Genomic DNA, 19,662 nt, shown 5'->3' on the forward strand with positions numbered 1-19,662 from the left:
TAAATGCCTGTCTGTTAATGCCTTATGGTATATGCCCTTATTCTCTCTTAATGTACTATTGATTTTCTCTGACTGGGTTGGGAAAAAGTCTTTGTTTCAAGTCATTTTCATATGTTCTATCCCAGGTTTCTTTAAAATTTCATCTAAGCAAGTACCCTGCTTGATAATGCAATTGAGCCTGTGCTGAGTGTATAAAGTAAAGTAAAATACCACCTTTGGGAATTTATAGAGGGATAACAATGATTGATTTCAATGCTATTTTGGAGCACATTAAATAAAAATCTGCCCTACCGCACATTCACTGCCTGCTGTGGCTGAAAGTGAATCTCCAAACCAAGCTGCTCTCGCTTCACTGCAGCAGCCTGCTATTGGCCTGGCGAATGCTGACAGCGCTGATGTTTCTCTGTGGTGGAGGGGGGGAGCAACGTGACTCTATAAAAGCTCGGGATCTGCAGCATCACTGAACTGGTGCAGTGCAAAAGCGCTCACTCATCCACACCGATGGTGTGCAGAACAAGGGGGACATAAAAAAAAAAACCTTCTGAAACATACATTTCCTTTTCTTAAACAAAGAAACAAACAAAAAATCCACAACAAAACTTCATCATGAGCTACGATTCCTTCTTCTCCACCCGCCGCCCTTGGGACAGCTACAAAGGCTCCCGAACCATCACCAAATCCTCCGTGTCTTCATCTTTCTACCCTTCTTCACGAGCTCCTCCATCTGGTAAGAGGATCCTAAGGACCTCCTCCTCTTCCCTTCCAGATGGATCTCAGAGGATGAACCTGGCTCAAGCCAGCTCTCTAAACACAGAGCTGCTGGGCCTGCGCTCCCAGGAGAGGGCACAGCTTGTGGACCTGAATGACCGATTCGCCACCTACATTGAGAAGGTGAGGCACCTCGAGCTGCAGAACCGAGCCCTGCTGGCTGAGCTAGATGCGCTGAGGAGGCGGCAGAACGATCCATCCCGTCTGCAGGCGCTCTATGAAGGTGAGGCACGGAGTTTGAGGGCCATGATCGACTCAGAGAACGGGGAGAAGATGAGGATGGAGGCAGAGAAGGACTACCTGCGCGATGTGTATGAGCAGATGAAGGAGCGCTATGAGGAGGAGGCACGGCGGCGCATGGATGCCGAGGAGGCCCTGCAGAGGGCCAAAGAGGAGGCGAGCAGGGCCGTGGTCTACAACTGTGATGCAGAAGCCACTGTGGCCTCCCTGTGCGATGAGATGGTGTTCCTGAAGAAAGTCTTTGCAGAGGAGCAAGCAGAGCTGCAGGCCCAGCTGCAGGTGGCCAACATCAGCATAGACATGGAGGTGTCCCGGCCTGATCTGTCCACCGCGCTGCGAGACATCAGGGCTCAGTACGAGCGGCTGGCGCACAAGAACATGCAGGCCGCCGAGGAGTGGTACCAGAGCAAGTTTGCAAGCGTGGCGGAGATGGCCAGCAAAAACAACGAGGCCGTGCACGCCATCCGGGAGGAGACCATGGAGTACCGGAGACTGCTCCAGTCCCGCTCCTCGGAGATCGAGGCACTCCGAAATGTCATCGACTCCCTGAATAAGCAACTGGAAGATCTGGAAGAAACACAGTCGAAGGAGGTGGAAAAGTACCAGGTGAGCCAAAGAACCGGGGAAATTAGAGCCTGCATAGGGAGAATGGAGCTTGTAATCAGCCTTATTCTCAAAAATGACTTATAGACTTTCAGCCTTCTTCCTTTGTTTTTTTTTAGTCTTTTTTCTGAAACAGTGCAGCAGAGAACTGAAAAAGTGGTGTTTACACAGTTAACCAGTTAGAGCTAAAACGAGAGGAAGCTCAAAAAGCAGAGAAGCAGCAAGAAGAAATAACTTTCTTTCATCTACAGGATGACATGCAGATATATTCTTTGCAGCAGCTAACCCTCCCTGTGCTCTACTGCACAGCAGGAAATAATGACAGGCTCACAGTGCAGGTGAACGTCTGCAAGGTTAAAGTCGAAACAAACTGGGAGAGCACACCAAAGCAGCTACTCTTCCTTACCATTTCCCTGCTTGAAGCAGATTGTCGCTAACTGTGACACTTAAACTGAGCTGAAGTGTTTTTTACTTTTACAGATGAGGATAAGTGAGCTGGAGCGCAATATTGCTGAAGCTAAGCAGGAGATGGCGCGCTACCTGAGAGAGTACCAAGACCTTCTCAATGTGAAGATGGCCCTTGACATTGAAATAGCAGCATACAGGTGACACACGCCCTTCTTCCTGCTCATCTACACCAACAGTGTTTGTTTTCAGTAAAGTTTCATGATTTTTTTTTCTTACTTTAACTTAATTTGTCTTACTTCAGCTATATATAAAGACATAAACAGCAAACAATCCGTTTTCCTTTACTTTCACAGGAAACTCCTGGAGGGGGAGGAGATTCGTCTGGCGTACCCTTCCCTTCATGCTCTAAATTAAAAACCTAAATGCCACCGACCCTGGCATAAATCAAGTTTAACTTCCTACCCGTTCATCTTTGAGCTGAACATCCTGAGAATACCTCCCTAACATGACCTCTCTCCCTCTTTCATGCTCTTCCCTTCACTTTCCCCTCTTTCCCCACAAAATTCATTTCATCTTTACCCCAAAAATCCCAAACTACAAATCAAAGCTCACCTTTCTCAAGACCGCTGTGCCCTTGTGCTAAACAAGAGGTCCACCAGAAGTCCCCCTTCTTCTACACACATTCTGACACTACACATCAAGTAGAAGGCGAACTGCAAAGGGCAGAGTGGCTGCACTGCATTAGTTACACATCTGCGTCGGACAGCAGCGTTGTTTTGGTGGAGTTCCTCTCAGTCAGACGCGTATGACATTCAAGACAACAGTAGAGTTAACCATCTGACCTTTCTGAACCCTCGTTGTGCAAACACCTGACCAATTGTTTGTTAATGAGGATGTAAAAAACCCAACCTATAACTCTCAGTGCTTGGATTTTATATGTGTTTGAGCTGATTTTCCTCAAGGAACTCTTCCAATCAATGAATGTCCTGCATCCCTGGTTTTCTAGTAGTAGTAGTAGTAGTCAGTGAACCAGTAACCTTAAAATTTTCTTTTCATTATGTTATCGACTCATTTGTGTCCTTTTTAGTTTGTCTTCCTCTGCATTGACGTCTACACAAAAGCTGTAAGTAACAAACCAGAGTGAATTTGGGCCTTCCTACTTTTCAGCAAAAACCAATCTGGACATTTATATGCTGCGGAAGACTAATTGTTACTGGTTCCACCTTATGATCACGTACTGTGTCTTTGAGTCTAACTACACTAGATTTCTTTTGTCCTGTAAGTTCATTCCCAGCTAACCAGTGAAGCCGAAAGATAACTGCAGGAGCTCCTTGTTGTTTGTCTGCTGATCGTAGATCTATGTGGTGCTTTACATCTGTGAAAGTAATACAAAGTCTGCACCTGTAAGTGGTGTACCTGTAACAGCCGGCAACAAGCTGAATAAACATATAACTCATCTGCAGCATGTGTCACATTTTTTGGTTTCATTTCACACCTTTAAGGATGTTTAGGAGACAAAAAGCTAAAGGACACACCCCGACATCAATGCAGCCTGAATTTAGCTCCAGATGCAAGTTAATAAACTTAAGTGTTAGCAGGTGAATGACACCTTCTAACGTCCAAAATACATATTAAAGTTAAAAAACTTTTAATCAGTGCTCACCAATTTACAAAGCTAAACATCATTCCTTAGTAACACAAATGCGTCCAAAATAATGTCTCATTCATTCATATTTGGGGTTTTGTCAAATATTAAAGACATTCTGGGAAATTAGAAAATAAAATGATAAAATAACCGCAACTACCATTTGATAACTGAGACCAGGTTTGTTTTTTTTAAACTCATGTTTAAGGCTGCTGTAAATATCCTACTTGAAAATCACATATAACAGTAACAATGGTGCCATTTTGCTGTTTAAGATTGCATTCCCACATAGTTTCTCTTTACTTACAGCTCTCAATGTCACCGACCGACACACAGCGGCACTGCACCATTTCCCATCATTCCATGCTGCTGGTAAGCCGGCTGTACCTGTAATGTGTTGATATATTGCCTCAGCAGGATCATCAGTCACCGGTCTGACATCAGGCGTCAAGCTGCTCAACCTTGAAAGAAAGAAGAAGAATCACGAAGACAACAAATGTATACATACAACGATATTTCCTCTTAAGTGGGCTGAACTAATGAAGCTATTGCCTAAAAAGCTTTCAAAATACACCACAAAATTTGTTTCTTTCAATGTAAAGAAGCTTAACTACACATTTAATCCCTCAGATCTATTTAAAAGTGTAATTTCAACAATACTTCCTGCAGTAAATCAAAGAAACATGTCAGCTGGGTTCACTGGGCTTACACTGTAAAGGAAATAAAGAAATGTAGGACTTTGTCCTGTATCAAAAATTATTTGTGAATTCACAGAAACATTTCCATTATTTACTTTTTAACAACTAGGAATTTCTATTGTAAATAGTGAATAGGAAGGAATGTTTCTGTTATTAAAATTAATACCAAAAACAGAAAAACTGATTTTCTTGTAATTAACCTTTAACCAGTAATCTACTTACTCTGGTGTATGACAGGTCATAAGTTATCTCTTCTTCAGTAAAAACACTAAAACCAAAAACTTAAAATACAGTTTAAGGTTACCATATATGGCCTCCTCCTCTGAGAGTTCCACATTTTCCACATAGCTATCCAGGGGCCGGACTGGACCCTTTGGAGGGCCCTTTTTGTCCATTTGACACCCCCTCTGATTCATAATTATTCACAATTCTTAATTGAAAAACTCCACAAACATGAAATTATCATACCACTGAAAATGTCAATCCGACAGATATCACTAAAATAATATAAAATATTTTTCGTAGAAATGGCTTTACTCTTGTGTCTCACATTTAATGTATTTAGAAAACAGCGTGTATTAAGCTGGTTAACCTAGTTTGTTATCTTGATAACTATTGATAGCTCATTCTGTACCTAACTCACTTTTGCTAACCTCCAGGAGGCAGTCAAGCATGCGCAGCTCGTTCTTTACTAATCACTTCCGCTGGTCAGAGGGCAGCAAAATGGCAGCCGTGTTAGGTCGATAACATTCGTGCCCTAATGTTAACCTAGACCGCAGATTTCAAACTCAAATGCTCTCATTAAGCGTTACATTTAGCATCTAGGACTCGGCACCTGTTACTACATTTAGACGCTGACATGTTCCAGGTAATCGGCGGAAGGAGCGAGCAGGCGGTACGGCTCTTAGCGCCCAGGAGCGCCGTGCTCGTGGAAGCTGTCCGGGGCCGAAAGTCTCGCACCGACCCGGTAGCCAAGTCCAAAGAGGGGCGAATTAAAGTGCCTCCCCCCGTCGATCCGGTGGAAATGGTAGTTCTCAAAGAGAGATACACGGAGTACAAGCTGATCATGAGGGCGCTCCGGTACGTTTAAATCACAGTATGTTAAAATCAGTTTCCCGTGACAAATAGTCACTCCAACTTAGTGAGCTGATTTGACCTTCCCGTCAGTCTTAAAGATATTCTGTGTTGCTTAAAAAAAGCTGAACTCGAAAACAATTTCTCGAACCTCTTACACACAAATATGTGACTAAGACTGTCTCAGAAACATGAAACGATAAATGCTTGGTGTTACGTTAAGATTTGGAGTAAAGACAGTGTGATTGGAGTATTTAGTTTTCTTTATGTTTGTCAGTTTGGAGTTTAAGGAGGAGGTGCTGCGAAAGAAGTACGAGGAGGAGACGGGCTCCCAGGCGGAGGAGAGGGCGAGGCAGGAGGCGGAGGAGCACCGAGCCCTGATGGCCTGGAACAACGAGGAGAACCTGCGCATGCTGAAAGCCAGGTGAGCAGAAAAGATGAAGAACATGAATACAGTCTTTGTCTTTCTTCCACTTGCAGAATGGAAACTGTCTCATTCTAAAAGTGATGTTTTTCGGGGGGGAAATCCTTTCAGAATTCTGAGGGTCCAGAAAGAAGCAGAGGAAGCTGAGCGCAAGAAGATAGAAGCTGCCATTCAGCGGGAACAGGAACAGCAAGAATTCATCAAAGAAAAAGAGAGGGAGATTTTGCAGCTGCAGGTAGGGTTTGTTTCTACATCCAAACTATGCAAGTAAATCAAAGGGAACATACTGATAAACTGACAAAACTTTCATTTTCTTTCAGGAGGAAGTAAAGAACTTCATCACCATGGAGAACTTGGATCAACGAATCGAGGAGGCACTGGACAATCCAAAGAATTACAACTTTGCCGTTGACAAAGAAGGGAGAGTCATCAAACAGACAGTGCTGCAGTGAAACTACTGGATGCACAGACATGACTCTGTTGTGTCCGGACTAATCCGGCAGTTCAGTGATCCAACTCCCTCTGGAGGAGCATTTCAACACCTTGAAGCTGGAAAAAAAAATCTTTTTTTCAAAAAACATTTCCAGCATGGCATCAGGCTCACACCTTGACCTGGTAGTCTCACCTCAAGGTCACACAGCCTTTATTTTCCCCATGTGTCTGCTTTATATTGTCCCTTATTTAAGTCATTCGCCATAAACAACATGTAATCATTGCTGGCATTTGTCATGAGTTTTAGGGTAAATTAATGTAAACAGTATTGAAACGGCTGCTGAAGAACGGGACTTCATTTTTCTCCTTCATTTTGAAGGCTAAGGACCATCACACACCTACATGGTCAGGATCTCTTTATATTGACTTCATGATGATAACTGGTCTTTATGTTGAACCATGGTATTAAAATGCATTTTCTTACCTTGATTGCACATGAAATTTAATCTGATTTCAATATGCATATAAGTTAGGTGGGGCACTCCCTAAAGGCTCCAAACCGCGATCTGTGCAGTACAATCTGAGGTCCAAACTACTGGTAATTAATATTAGCTCTACATTCCCAGGCTGCACACGTGTCAGGGATTATAGTCCAGTGAAATAATTAGCACGACTCAACAATGGTGCATTCTGCATGCTGAGTAGGATATTGAGTCGTATTATATACATGCATCCATCCTCTGGTAACACTGAACAAGAGGTCTCATCCCATGTACCGCCATCCTGAGCTAATGTTACCTGAGAAAACTTAGATTAAATCGGCTCAAAAGTAAAGCTCAGTCGCACAAGTAAAAATAGGACAGCAACTTCCATGTAGCTACACAAACACAAAATGAATACATTAGTGGCTTGTGGTGACTAAATGTTTGTTCACGATCTGACTGAGCCTCTGTCAGTGACAGCAACTCCAAGGGTTTCGACTCAACTGGCTACCAGCTGATTGTATTCTGGTTATGTTCCTATACAAGAGGAAGGTTGCTGAGTGAAAAGGTAATAGTTAAATGTGAATTTCTGTCTATGCAGACATCAACAAATATTGGATTTTCGATGATTTTTCAGTTATTTGCTTTACTATCAGAAACAGATTGCATGTAATTGCCAAATTGTTTGCCAATAGAAGACTGATTCCATCTTACAACAACATTTATGGCAGTTTTGGTGACAATCTCATTTCCCAGCCAAAATAACCCCCCCAAAACTGAAGTGAGAACTTTATGCCGCTGGATAAAACAGATTCTGACAAAATTTAACTGAGGACATAATTTAAAGTTGAAATAAGGTGATAAATCATAATATATTTTATTGCAATACTCAGCATATTGCAAAATGTTGAAATTTGCAATAATATCGTATCGTGGGGTATCTGGCGATTCCCACCTCTAAATATTAAATCTGAACAAATTTTAAGATGGGGAGGTGTGTAAAAGTATCCCCAGTGACGCTCAGGCTTCAGATCGCTTTTTAAAGGCTCACTTTCTGCTTTTCAGCTGCTTTTTTCCTGTTTTTGGCTCCTTGTGATGTTGGTGAGAGTCCATATCCTAAATATGATCTTCTCAAACACAGCAGCCTCACCTACCTGCTGTTTTCCCTTAAAGAGAGAGATGAGCTAGGGTGGCTTGTTTCAGATAGACGACAGACCGAGGGGCTGCTCCAATAAGGATTAGTTTGAACTGTGAATCATGTAGAGCTACCTTAGTAAACCTTAGAGGGGGGAAAGAGATTGAGGTATCCACTGGGAGTAGATGTACTTTTAGCTGCAGCCCTATAGGTGGCGCCCATCTCTCTACATGGGCCTGTCTGACTACTCAGTAGAACATTAGCCAGCTTATGTGTATGACACCGCTCTGCTGAAGCGGCGTAATCCTCTTCTGTCAGGCCAGGTGTGCAGGCTGATGAGATGATGATGACAGGCAAAGACCTCGAGAAACCCAAGCAGCCCGCAGCAGCTGAAGCAAGAAAAGGCCGCCAATAACATTACATATAAACACAGAGTGTCCCTTTATTGTTTGGTAAACCTGGAGGATTTTCCTTGTTATTTCTTTTCATTTTTGGTCTCATGCTGCGTTGATAGAGTGCACAAAATGATTAAGAAATTCTGCATTTATCCAGTTGTTCCCAAATAGCTTCATTTTTAAACCACGTTTCCACGATATCATACATATTAACCTGTTCTAACTTTCCTGTTAAACTTTCTATGGTCCCACATTCTTCAGTGGATCCCGTACATTTCTGTTTTCATATATTATGTATCACTGTACATTAAACATTTCTGTTAATAAGCCATTTCAAAGTGTTAGGAAGCTGCGATGGCCTTTTCCTGTGTGTTTTCTTACACTATAGACACCATTAAGTGATTAAATAATCACATTCAGGGCTTCTTACAAACAGGTGCATACCAGCTCTGCTGCTGAGCCGCTGCAATGTTTTGCACACGGTTGATGTGATTAGTAAGGGAGGTTAACAGGATTGTTCCACCGCGGGCAGGGAAGACTGAGATTAACAGTGGATTGATTTGAACTTAGAAGCACACAGCTGACAACTGGTATGAGAGCTCTGTCTCAGTCAGCCCACCTGGTTTTCTTTTAATTTAACTGAGCAATCAGCCCTGCAGACCTCTTTGTTTTCATGCCAGATGGGTTGGGGGATTACTGTCTGTCTTTATAACATAGACTTAGGTTAACAGATCATCTTTTTAAAAAACTCATATCTATCATACTTTAAATCAAAATGATCTTTCACCATAATCTGACTCTGTACTGCTGCAGTAGGTCATTGCTGGATTTGTGCAGTCAGCTGCTGGCTCAGTGTGAGGAACCCAAACAAAAGTGCTATTGTTCTGTTGGAGCATACCCTTGGAGCAGTGGTCCACATGACCACAAAATAATTGCGGGAAAAGTAAAATACCAGCATGATACAATACCAGAGACCAGCTATTTCTGTAACACCAAAGTACGCTGCTTTTTTTCCACCGGTGTGGCTGGTATATCTGTAGCAGACTGTGTTTACAGGCACTGAAAACAGCTGCTTTACAGCTTCAGTATTGTTGCAGTGAATCATTCCTGGTCAAACGAGTCTCAGGAGGTTTTTCTCTGTTTTATTTGGTGCAGCAGGTGTGATTACATCAGAGTAAATACAACAAATCTAACCGTAACTGTAGCTTTCTTTGGCCTTTGCCCATTAATCTGTCAAAGATTACTAAAGTACATGTGTGCACTAAAGCTAACGATGGCTTCAAACTGGTCCAAATACTGCTGTTGACCCAGAATGATTCTTTAGTACCTCCATGTTGGCAATAAATACATTCACAAAATACTGTAAACACGAAGGCAGATGTTATTACTTAAACAAGCTGTTTAAAAGCATCTCTGTATACATATATATCCGCAAAACATTGAAGCTTTTCTCTTTATGGTGATTAAATTTTTTTTAAAAAACCCAGTCATAACTCATAAACGGAACAGAATATAAAAGGTCGATCATACACAGGAGACTGTCTCACTGACTTTATAAAATTTTAATTTGCAGTAAAAATATAGCACCCACTCACCTCAGACTACACGAAAAATTACCACTTGAATATTCAAGTAAAATAATTCACACGTAGAGCACACATTCGCTGCTTCAGTGACTACAAATCTAGAGATATGTGGCGGGGATCCGTTTTAGCACCTGAAGACAAAAGGTTTGTGTCTTTCTTTCTGAGTTAGTGAGGTGTATCTTTATTCCCGCTTTGGTTTCTAAGTTGCTGGGAAGTTACTGGCGATTAAGAAATCTTGTTATTCAGCTGTCCGGGATATTTCTCAAATCTCCTCTCTGCCTCCTCGCTCAATGCATCCCCTGCAGGGAGATTAAATAATCAGTAAAGGTGGTCAAAGATGCCAGTAAGAGTACATTTAGTATCATTATGATTATCTGGTAGTCTTACTGCTTTCCACTGCTTACCAATGTGGCAGTTGTGGAACCAGATCCGATGTCCGTCGTACTTGCAGTTGCATTTCATGGCGTTGTTGGTGAAGTCGCTCTCAGCCACTTCATAGTTTGGATTGATTACAACCTGAACACAGGAGAAGTATAAAAAAAACTATTACTCTGGTGGTTTTATGGTCAGACAAGCTGTATGACCCAAAGCTAAGTATATTAAGCACACGAAAATGCAAAATGAGACCGCAGGGTGATGACAAAATCCAATGAAGGCACTCTGGTTTGAAAGAGCTGAAAATGTCTGCAATTCTGTCTTTAAAGCAAACCTAAGCTGGATGATAGTGGGCATGCCACTTAGCCATCGTTACGCTAAAGATGATTCAGATTTTTTTTTCTCTATAGCAGAATTTTCTTTGAGTATAAGCAGTGGCGGTCCTAGCCTATTTGGCGCCTGGGCGAACACTCCCTCTGGCGCCCCACACACACACACACACATACACACATATGAAGACAGAGAAAATATAGTATGCAAACGGCTACTAAACAGACATCATAATTAGTCATACAATGAGAACAGGACAAATCAACAATTGACACTGACTAATTACTATTATATTAATATTATATTATTGTATATATTGTTTGGAGTTTAGTCTGTTACTGTAACTATTTTTACCATTTCTTCTTGGAGGAACTGTAACCCACATAATTAAGAAAGTATTCTGATTCTTAATGTTTTAGGATACATGACCTGCCATTATCCAATGACACATCTGCTTACCTGTATCTTTTGCTCGTTTCTCCTTGTAGGAGCCATAATTAAATGTATTGAATTTTAATGATCACTGGGTTTTCATTTGTTTGGTTGCTATGGTGATGTGTAACGGGAGTCACGTGGGTGGTAGCGGTGACATTAAGAGGGCGTTGTCAGTCTGTCTTTCACTGGTTTGATTTTGACAGAGCAGGGCTGGGTAGCTGTATTTTTGTTGACCGCAACACAACGAGTTTCCCCTTGTTGCGTTAGAGCCTGTGATGTTTTAAGAGTTTGAATCATGAGCCGATCACATTGCTCTGTAAACTTTTCAAGCACTTTAATAAACAAGCAAGAAATTCCACCTCTCGCATTTTTTTGCGTAAAGTTCACAGCGCGTCAGGCAAATAGGCAGGCTCAGTCCCGGCCTCTAGCGACTGTGGAAGTCGCTACACTCCTTCATTTCTCTTTTTTAAACTTTAAAACAGGTTGTGTGTGAGACTTTAAATCAACAAAATATAAAATATACACCCTGCGACAGACTGGCGACCTGTCCAGGGTGTACCCTGCCTCTCGCCCTATGACAGCTGGGATAGGCTCCAGCGCCCCCCGCGACCCTGGAAAGGATAAGCGGAAGCGAATGGATGGATGGATGGATGGATGGATAAAATATACATTTTAAATTGTTATTGATCCCTTTACTCCTGGTCCTAAAGTGTATATTTATTTTTTTACTCTTAAATATTTATTGTTCGTTTACTTGCACTGCTGTAACTGGAGCCTCGTCGTCTCGTCTCTCTCTATACTGGACTGTATGTAGCGGAGATGACAATAAAGTTTACTTTGACTTCAGCAGCGAGCAGGCCGAGGGCTCTCGCGCTCACTTTTCGTGTATTGATTGATTGATTGATTGATTATGCTTTATTCATCCCGAGGGAAATATAGAAAAACATCGGTGCAAATTATAAGTCTGTATCATAATGTCTGGTGTTTTCGTGTTGTTGCTTTGTTTTTATTTTTGTTTTATTTTGCGAGTTGGTTATTAGATGCTGCTCCAGCCAGCCAGAGAACCCCGCCGCCCCCGCCCTCTCCTCCCTGTGCCGCAAGCAGCAGGCATACCCCGCAAACGGAGGGCCCTTACTCCCAGCAATTGGGCGATAGAAAACCGATCGGTGCCTATGCCATCCCCAATATGCGCTGGCATGATGTCGGGGCAGCATGAGTACGAGCAATTTTTTTATTTTTTTTTGCCGATGCCCGTGATGCCGCCCCCCACCACGATGCCGCCCCGGGCAACCGCCCGTGTCGCCCGTATCTAAAACCGCTACTGAGTATAAGAGAAGTTAAAGAGAAGAGTTCTCGACAGAAAAAGAGTGATAAAGCTGCGACAATTCACACTAAACACTGCTGTATCCACCTTATCACAGTGAAGATGATGACGAGTGATGATGTACTTTATTCCCTGGCTCTGAAAACGGGACTTTCAGAGAAATAAAAAGGAAAACTATAGAGATCAACTGTCTTAATCTGCCCTGCAGGTGTTATTATGTGTGGAGCTCTTGAAAAAATTAAGTCCTTTTTTTATTTCCTGCAGAGAAACATTAAGCTTCAGTCCTGCAAAAAACAAAAGTAAAAAGCTAAGTACACCCCATGATTCAGTAGCTTGTAGAAACCATTTAGCAACAATAACATGAAGCAGTAATCTGGGACTTTATCAGCCTCTCACATCGTTGTGGAGGAATTTTGGCCCACTCTTCTCTGCAGCATTGCTTCATTTCATTGAATCACATGCACAGCACTCTTAAGGTGACACCACACGTCTCAGTCAGGTTGAAGTGTGGACTTCTTTTCTTTGTCAACCATTCTGCTGTAGATTTGCTGCTTGCGATCATCGTTCCATGACTCAGTTTTGGCCAAGTGTTAAGTTGTTGAACAGATGGCCTCACATTTTGCTCTAGATCAGCAAAGAGTCAAAACGTCTCCATTTATAGAGACTGTCACACTTTGATCAATCAAATAAATCTTTGTATTACAATTGAATTCTGAAGAAGACATAGCTGTGTTGCCTGGCAATGTTTCTAACAGGTATAGGTGCAGTGGTAATGGATCTGCTGGCTTACTGAAGCTCCAGTATTAGCATGATAAACTGAAACACGGCAGCTGAAGTACAATCAAAAGCCATATCTGGCCACAGCTTCATCAAACAATGCCTGAAATCAGCTTTTATCAAATCAATCAAAGCATCATCTATCCTTGTTTGCCTTTACTAGCATTGAAATATATATAGGAATCTGCCAAAGAGCTCTGTAACTGGCCTCATGTGGATAAAACCAATCTGAGCGTCACCATTTTTGGGGTTCTGTGCTTTGAATTTCCACTATAACTCTCTCAAATAGGTTTCTACAAACTGAGTCCCACAGTCTCACCTGCATAATGTAATTTCCAGGTTTGACGTCTGTGATGTCAATCCACTGGCAGTCAATGTCATGACGGTACAAATCCCAGCAGCCCACGGTGATGCCCTGATCGCCAAAATTGGCGCACTCGTATCGTTTAGAAATGCCTGAGTGTCCCAGAAGAAGAGACAGATTCAGTGAGATATGTTTGAAAGACTAGCAGCAATGCAAAAGGGTCATTAGGAAATTTTCTGGTCATGTTTATTTGATAATAAATTCATTAAAAGGAAATTGTTGTGACAAAAAAAAAAGAAAAATCATCATTCTGACCTTCTTGACAGTCTGTGTCCTCCAGACAGAAACTGGCTTTGTGTCCCTCTGCCACTTTGGTACCGTTGGCATTCAGCAAATCATAGTGGGTAAATATATCCATGCTGTGGTAGTGGCTGTAATATATAATATAAAAAGAAGTAAATGTAATCCTGCATATCCCGTATTTCTCTTTTGATGACTGACCACACACTGATGTCGAGTTCTCTAGTCTGTGATGGTATTTGTTTATATCTGGAATCTACATGGTGAAAACAGGATGACTTTACAGGAATTTCTGACATGTTGTATATTTGGCAAAATGATAAAAACCAAAGATAACACAGGAAGTGCATTAGTTTGATGCTCATTCTAACAATCCAATACTAGGACATGTTTTTAATAGATATACTAACGCCTCAAATATATGACCTGTGAACACTTATCCCCAAAGTCTAAACACTCAGTCAGTTCACACCAGTCATGTTACTGGATAAACACAATTTGTCCTCTGCTGTTATCTGAGTAGCAGACATAAGCAGCCCTTCCTACCTTCTTTCCTCCAGTCTGAGCACATTTTTACAGACTAGCACTTATAGACTAAACAAAAACACACACAGTAGACTGGATTTATATTAGACTCTAGTCCTTTTTAAATGAAATAATAATAAACATAGTTATCTCCTGTATTCATTTGGTCATTTTATCCATACTTACTTTTGTGCTTCAATGGTGAATTTTTTTAACACGATTTTGGGAACAGGAAGATACTCCCAAAACTGATTTACCAGTATGTGTGGATCACCTAACATGTTATAAATATTTTTCTTTTCTTTTTTCAAATAAATTCAGATCAACTTAAGCAATTCGATTTTAATCCCAGACATTAAACTAAGCAGGGAAAACCCCAACAACACATGATCTCCTATGAGTGAGAAATTGGTGAATGTGAGGAGGAAGAACTCCCTTTTAGGATGAGACCTTAACAAAGTGAACCTAAACAAAAGTTTCTTCCTTTGTCTTTCCACTGAGACTTTGAGAGTCAGAGACCTTCTGAAAGTTTTGCTATAATAAAAAAATGAAACTTCCAAAAACTTATTTTGATTTTATTATTTGATTTTCTTACCCGTGACAGGCGTGCCACACCCACGAGTGCCGTCCAGCTTTTGGCTTGAAGTCAGCGCGGCCGATGTTGTGGATCTGAGAGGAGAAGCGGAGCAAGCGCCGGTGTCCGTACGGCCAGTTGGCCTTCGCAGCTGATTTAGACAGGCAGTCCTCCTCTGCAGCGCAGTAGAGCATGTGCAGAGGGCGATCCTCGATATAAACTGTCTGCTCAACCAGAGAGGCATTCAGGACGAGGTCAGAGGCCGCTGGATAGAGAAGGAGGGTTAGGATTGCGGTATAGTCCTCATTCTTTTTGTGGTAATACATGTGGTCTTTAAAGCACAACAAAGTCTTTCTCTTAATTTTAAAGTGTTATTCTTTCTTTTCTCTGGAGTTTGATGATTGCATTAAGGCTACTGAGTTTCATGAGGTCAGCAGAAGTTTAATCTTGCTGCAGATTTACATAAATATGAACAATCAAGCCACGATGCAAAGCTTTTGTTTGTCTCCGTGTCACTCACTCTCTGAGCAGATTACTCCAGCTGCAAACTTTGCTGCCGCTCTCTGGCAGCTGACAGTTTTGTGGTACTGGCACTGACTCAGAGCCATCTCATTTCCCGTGCACTTCACACCGCTCATCACCATGTCTGTCACATTGCTGCTGTCCCAGTACCAGGTTTCCTTAAGGAGATATAACAAAACAGGCACACGTGCAAAGACAAAAAAAACAAAAAAACACGGTGCATCGATCAGGACAAAATCATTCACAGACTGCTGCAGAGAGTTCAGTGCACTATTACGTTCTGAAAAACAGATGTTCATGACTCATTTTTGGCTCCTGAATGAGGACACAGTGTAATGCTGACTTTATGACCACTTTGTTCAGATGCTAAGAGACTCAATAGTCTTTCTGCAAGGCTTCTCAACCTCACGCCACAATAGCCTAACATAACATGCAACAGTCACTCTCTAGTGATCAAAGTAGAAAACTGCCTCATTAGCTGTAGTGGAAAATTCAATAGCACAGCCTTGTAATTGTGCACATTACTTGTCCACTCTAGCCATTTTTATACTTTAGCCAGTGAGTTAGCACATCTGCACATTTTTCTTCTTTTCTTCTTGGCTTCAAAATATCAGCAATGAACTAGGATTCAAATTCTGTTGCACCAATAACTGTAGGTGATCTACCTAGAATACAAATTTTATGCAAAATTGTTTACAAAAATTGGATTCTGCAAAGTTCAATTTTGAACTTCTACATATTTCTTACAAATAGTTTTTTGTAGGTTTGAAATGTTCACTTTATATCGGTCACCGTGACAAATATGAGGGTCCGAAAAGCTTCATTAGCTTTTAGAATTTTCTAAATGCTGCCAGTTAAATTTAGCAGTTTGGAGGTTTTTTTGGTCAGTTTTCAGCATTCCTGTGAGCTTTCCTCGGTTTTTACAGAAAAAAAGACAATAGTTTATAGTAAGAAATCTAAAACACAACATACTTGTAATCTATGTTTCTTCAACTTAATAGTGCTTCTACTGCAATCCTGAATATCCTAGCAGCGAGTCTGTCATGCTATTGTTTTTCACAGTCTGTGCTATCATTACTTCTGTGCATGTTTTGCTCGTGGTGTGATTTAAGTCTTCATTCCTACTTACAGTGATGGCATGCATGGAGTAGCCGAGCCCTAGCTGCCTGCAAACCACCATGGCTTCCTTTGTGGTCCAGCCTGTGCTGCACACTGTGCCCCACTTGGACCCAACCTGAACCTCCACCCGGCCCTCATAACTGCTCCGGCCGCCCACTATCCGGATCTGCAGAGTTGTCCTGCTGGGAATCAGTGAGGGGACACACTTCCTGTCCTGTCTCTGAACTGTCTAAGCTAAACCTGTCAGTGTTCATATCCAGTCCTCCCGCAGTAGAAAGTGTGTTGTTGAAGCAGCAGTTTGGTTAGTCTTTTATAGGCGAGGAAAACATCGACATGGTTTCCCCATGAGGTCACCACTTCACTTTGGTGGCGAGCGGTTTTGGGTCAGATTAGAAGCTTCACTTGCACGGAAGTGGGTTGTTTTTTTATTCCCCCAGACAGAGAAAGAAACATCTACCCATACGTAAATTATAATATGCTGTCACATGTTAATGAATGCATGCTCAAATATATTCTTAAAACATATACTGCAACAATTTAAGTCTACGTTAGTCATTAAAAATTTTATATATTTGAGCATTTATGCACCAAAAGAAAAAAAAGCTGCACACTCAGTGGCCGTTTCATTTATTGCACTCTGTGGTGCGTGTGCCTGTGATGAGCTGAGCGCTTCATGATTACGTGCCGGTAAACATGCACCTGCAGCTACTGCCAGAGAAGCTGGATCCAGCATCTCAGAAACAGAAAACCAGCTGGAACTTTTTCGAGGATGCCGGCATCTGGAGTTTACTACACCACTGGCTTTAAGGCGACAGAGTATTGGTGCTCGGAAGAAAATGGAAAGACTCCCAAAATATAAAACCCTCTTAGGCAACATGACCTACACAGATAAAACTTAGAGGTCTGAGTTTTATCAGAAGGTAACAAGGCAATGGAAAACTACCACATGAGGAGACACAGGAATGTTTCTATGTATCTATCCTGATTGATTCAAGCAGTAAAGGATGATTTTGGTGATACAATTACAAAAATAATGGACTAGTACTTAAATGACAGTAACCATAGATCAGTATTTCAACAGAAGAGTGTATTGTATGATTTCAAATCTAAATTTGCTGCCATAGAATCGACCATTGCAGACCACGTTTTAAACATGCCAGGCTCATGTGAGGCATGGCGTGAACACTCCTCAGACTTAGGTTATCTATATTTGAGTCACTGAACTTTTACACTGTTGCCTTGAATACAGTCATCTAAACAAGGAGTTTCTTCACTTTTAATAACGTTGAAGCCTTAAAAACAAACTAAAATGAAAGGCCGCTGGGTGTACATGACAGTATATTATATTTCCATATGATATATATGTACCAAAAAAGACAACAGTTTACTCTGTTGCAGAATGTTGTCCTTGGTGGTGTTAATAACCTACTTGCAGGCCCTGGTTAGCGTAGCCCAAGCCCAGTTGCCTACAGGCCACCATGGCCTCCTTGGTGCTCCAGTTTTCACCACAGATCAGACCCCAGCTCTGTGTCCCATTAGGGTCTGAGGTCAGCACCTCGACACGGCCCTCATAGCGGGTTCGTCCTCCTGTGATTCGGATCTGTGCGGGACCAAGGGGTTAGGAACCACAAAGCAAAGCGTAGATGCACAAAGAGACGGGTTTTGTTTTAAAAAAAACTCTGTTTCTCTTGTGAATAACCTCTAATTATGTCAAAAATATTACAGGCTACTTTATGAAAAATATATACATGTTTAACTACTGATGATAATTAACATTTTCTGAAGGTTTATTTTGATGATAGTATCTAATTTCAGGAGGTTTTAGCCCGCCGTCTGTGTGTATCTACACAAGGGGAAGTGTAACAACCAGAAATACTCGGTTTTCAGAAGAGGTCACTGCTGTCAGAAAAAGCTTTTTCAAACTGATTTTAGATTTTTTTAAAAACATTTTGATTTGCTTTTTCAGCAACTCAACAATGAAACTCATTCAAAGCAGACAAATGTGAAACTCAAACTGAGGATTTGGCCAATGAGCTTTTTTGTGACAACAGTACAGAAGGATTATTGGTTGAGAACAGATGTGAGATTGTTCTTACTGTTAGCTCTAAATCTCACATTTTTGTGCACAGAGACGACTAAAGCAGCTTCTACTGAAGGCCAGAAAAGATACTAAAATAGACAGTGTGAAATAAGACAATATTTAACTCAGACTGTTTAGAAAAGTAAGTCTATTTGCTATGAATTCATATAAAACAAGAAAAATTTCTCAAATTAACAACTTTTAAATGAAATGTTGTAGTGAGAAAGTTCAGGTCTGACCGAGGTCTCGAGGCCCATGTAAGGTACGTTGCAGCGAACAGCAGCGTCCTCTGAGTGCTGACAGTTCTCTGATGTGATGTTTTTAACGGGGCAGTCCCAGATGGACCTCTCCTGCCCGAGGCACTTCACCTCATTCATGTAGATCGGACCCATTCCTGGACAAGCAGACAGACAGATGCACTGACAACTTTGAAGTTACTTTTGATAGTCTTTAAAGGCAAAATGATGAGACACATCCTACAGTATTTAAGAGCTTGGATACACAATACATTTAGAGCTTCTGACATAATAGATTTCAGTTATGGATGTTGTAATTAATTATGGGAAAACATTTTTTGACAAAACTTGAGGGTTTCACAAAAGTTTTAATTGGTACAAGATCTTTAAGCTTTATGTAGCAACAACTGCAGCAATCACTGAGCCCCAAGGCAGTTAATTAGGAGCTTAAATCCGATTTAGTACAATCCGGGTTACATCACAAATGCTTTTTGGACCTTTCAAAGGCTCAATCTGGTTTTCAGAGGCTCAGCCAATAAAGATGAAGAAGCACCCCAAATTAGCAGTACTTAAATTGTAGTCTTTGGATTTTATGGTGGTTATTATAATACACTTGATATGCTACAATATGCAGAATTAAAGGTCTCTTTTTGCATGGCTTCCAAACTGTATGCAGTACTGAAACAAATGCCGAGCTAACTTTTTAACATCCGTCAGCATCACCCTGCTGCATATTTACTCTCTAAACTCTCACTCTGTCTCTGCAAGTCATCGCACCATGAGGTGATTGTGACGCGTGATTTCTGTGAAAGGAATTCCTTCGGCCGCACTCGTTTCCGACTTCAGTGATGTTCAGGAATGTTTGTTGGAC

At 41.5% G+C, this 19,662-nt stretch overlaps 3 protein-coding genes and 1 long non-coding RNA gene across 7 annotated transcripts in view; 2 read left to right on the forward strand and 2 right to left on the reverse strand.

Moving 5' to 3' along the window:
• LOC120434754 overlaps positions 1 to 5,037 on the reverse strand; it is a 41,712-nt gene extending 36,675 nt beyond the window's left edge. The window contains exons 1-2 of one of the 2 annotated variants that reach the window (XR_005609331.1): positions 5,006 to 5,037; positions 3,972 to 4,125 (exon numbers count right to left, since the gene is read on the reverse strand). This is a non-coding gene — a long non-coding RNA (uncharacterized LOC120434754). The other variant, XR_005609330.1, reaches the window with a different exon arrangement.
• Positions 409 to 3,481, forward strand: si:dkey-33c12.3 (uncharacterized protein LOC335380 homolog). The gene is made up of 3 exons (XM_031742071.2): positions 409 to 1,614; positions 2,092 to 2,216; positions 2,373 to 3,481. The coding sequence occupies exons 1-3, from the start codon at positions 607 to 609 to the stop codon at positions 2,431 to 2,433; spliced, it is 1,194 nt and encodes a 397-aa protein (XP_031597931.1). The 5' UTR covers positions 409 to 606; the 3' UTR covers positions 2,434 to 3,481.
• Positions 5,038 to 5,053: 16 nt separating the features above from the next.
• mrps26 (mitochondrial ribosomal protein S26) lies at positions 5,054 to 8,635 on the forward strand. The gene is made up of 4 exons (XM_031742072.2): positions 5,054 to 5,442; positions 5,714 to 5,860; positions 5,972 to 6,095; positions 6,181 to 8,635. The coding sequence occupies exons 1-4, from the start codon at positions 5,222 to 5,224 to the stop codon at positions 6,310 to 6,312; spliced, it is 624 nt and encodes a 207-aa protein (XP_031597932.1). The 5' UTR covers positions 5,054 to 5,221; the 3' UTR covers positions 6,313 to 8,635.
• Positions 8,636 to 9,424: 789 nt separating this feature from the next.
• loxl3b (lysyl oxidase-like 3b) overlaps positions 9,425 to 19,662 on the reverse strand; it is a 32,319-nt gene continuing 22,081 nt past the window's right edge. For all 3 annotated transcript variants that reach the window (XM_039603311.1, XM_039603312.1, XM_031742062.2), the window contains 8 exons: positions 18,795 to 18,949; positions 17,905 to 18,075; positions 15,355 to 15,514; positions 14,856 to 15,099; positions 13,751 to 13,866; positions 13,451 to 13,587; positions 10,295 to 10,406; positions 9,425 to 10,189 (listed from right to left, as the gene is read on the reverse strand). In XM_039603311.1, the coding sequence (XP_039459245.1) occupies positions 10,116 to 10,189; positions 10,295 to 10,406; positions 13,451 to 13,587; positions 13,751 to 13,866; positions 14,856 to 15,099; positions 15,355 to 15,514; positions 17,905 to 18,075; positions 18,795 to 18,949 (1,169 nt within the window). In that variant the 3' untranslated portion in view covers positions 9,425 to 10,115. The remainder of the gene's footprint in view (positions 10,190 to 10,294; positions 10,407 to 13,450; positions 13,588 to 13,750; positions 13,867 to 14,855; positions 15,100 to 15,354; positions 15,515 to 17,904; positions 18,076 to 18,794; positions 18,950 to 19,662) is intronic.

This window comes from Oreochromis aureus, linkage group 19 (genome assembly GCF_013358895.1).
Source record: "Oreochromis aureus strain Israel breed Guangdong linkage group 19, ZZ_aureus, whole genome shotgun sequence".
In the NCBI taxonomy this organism is placed as follows: Eukaryota; Metazoa; Chordata; class Actinopteri; order Cichliformes; family Cichlidae; genus Oreochromis; species Oreochromis aureus.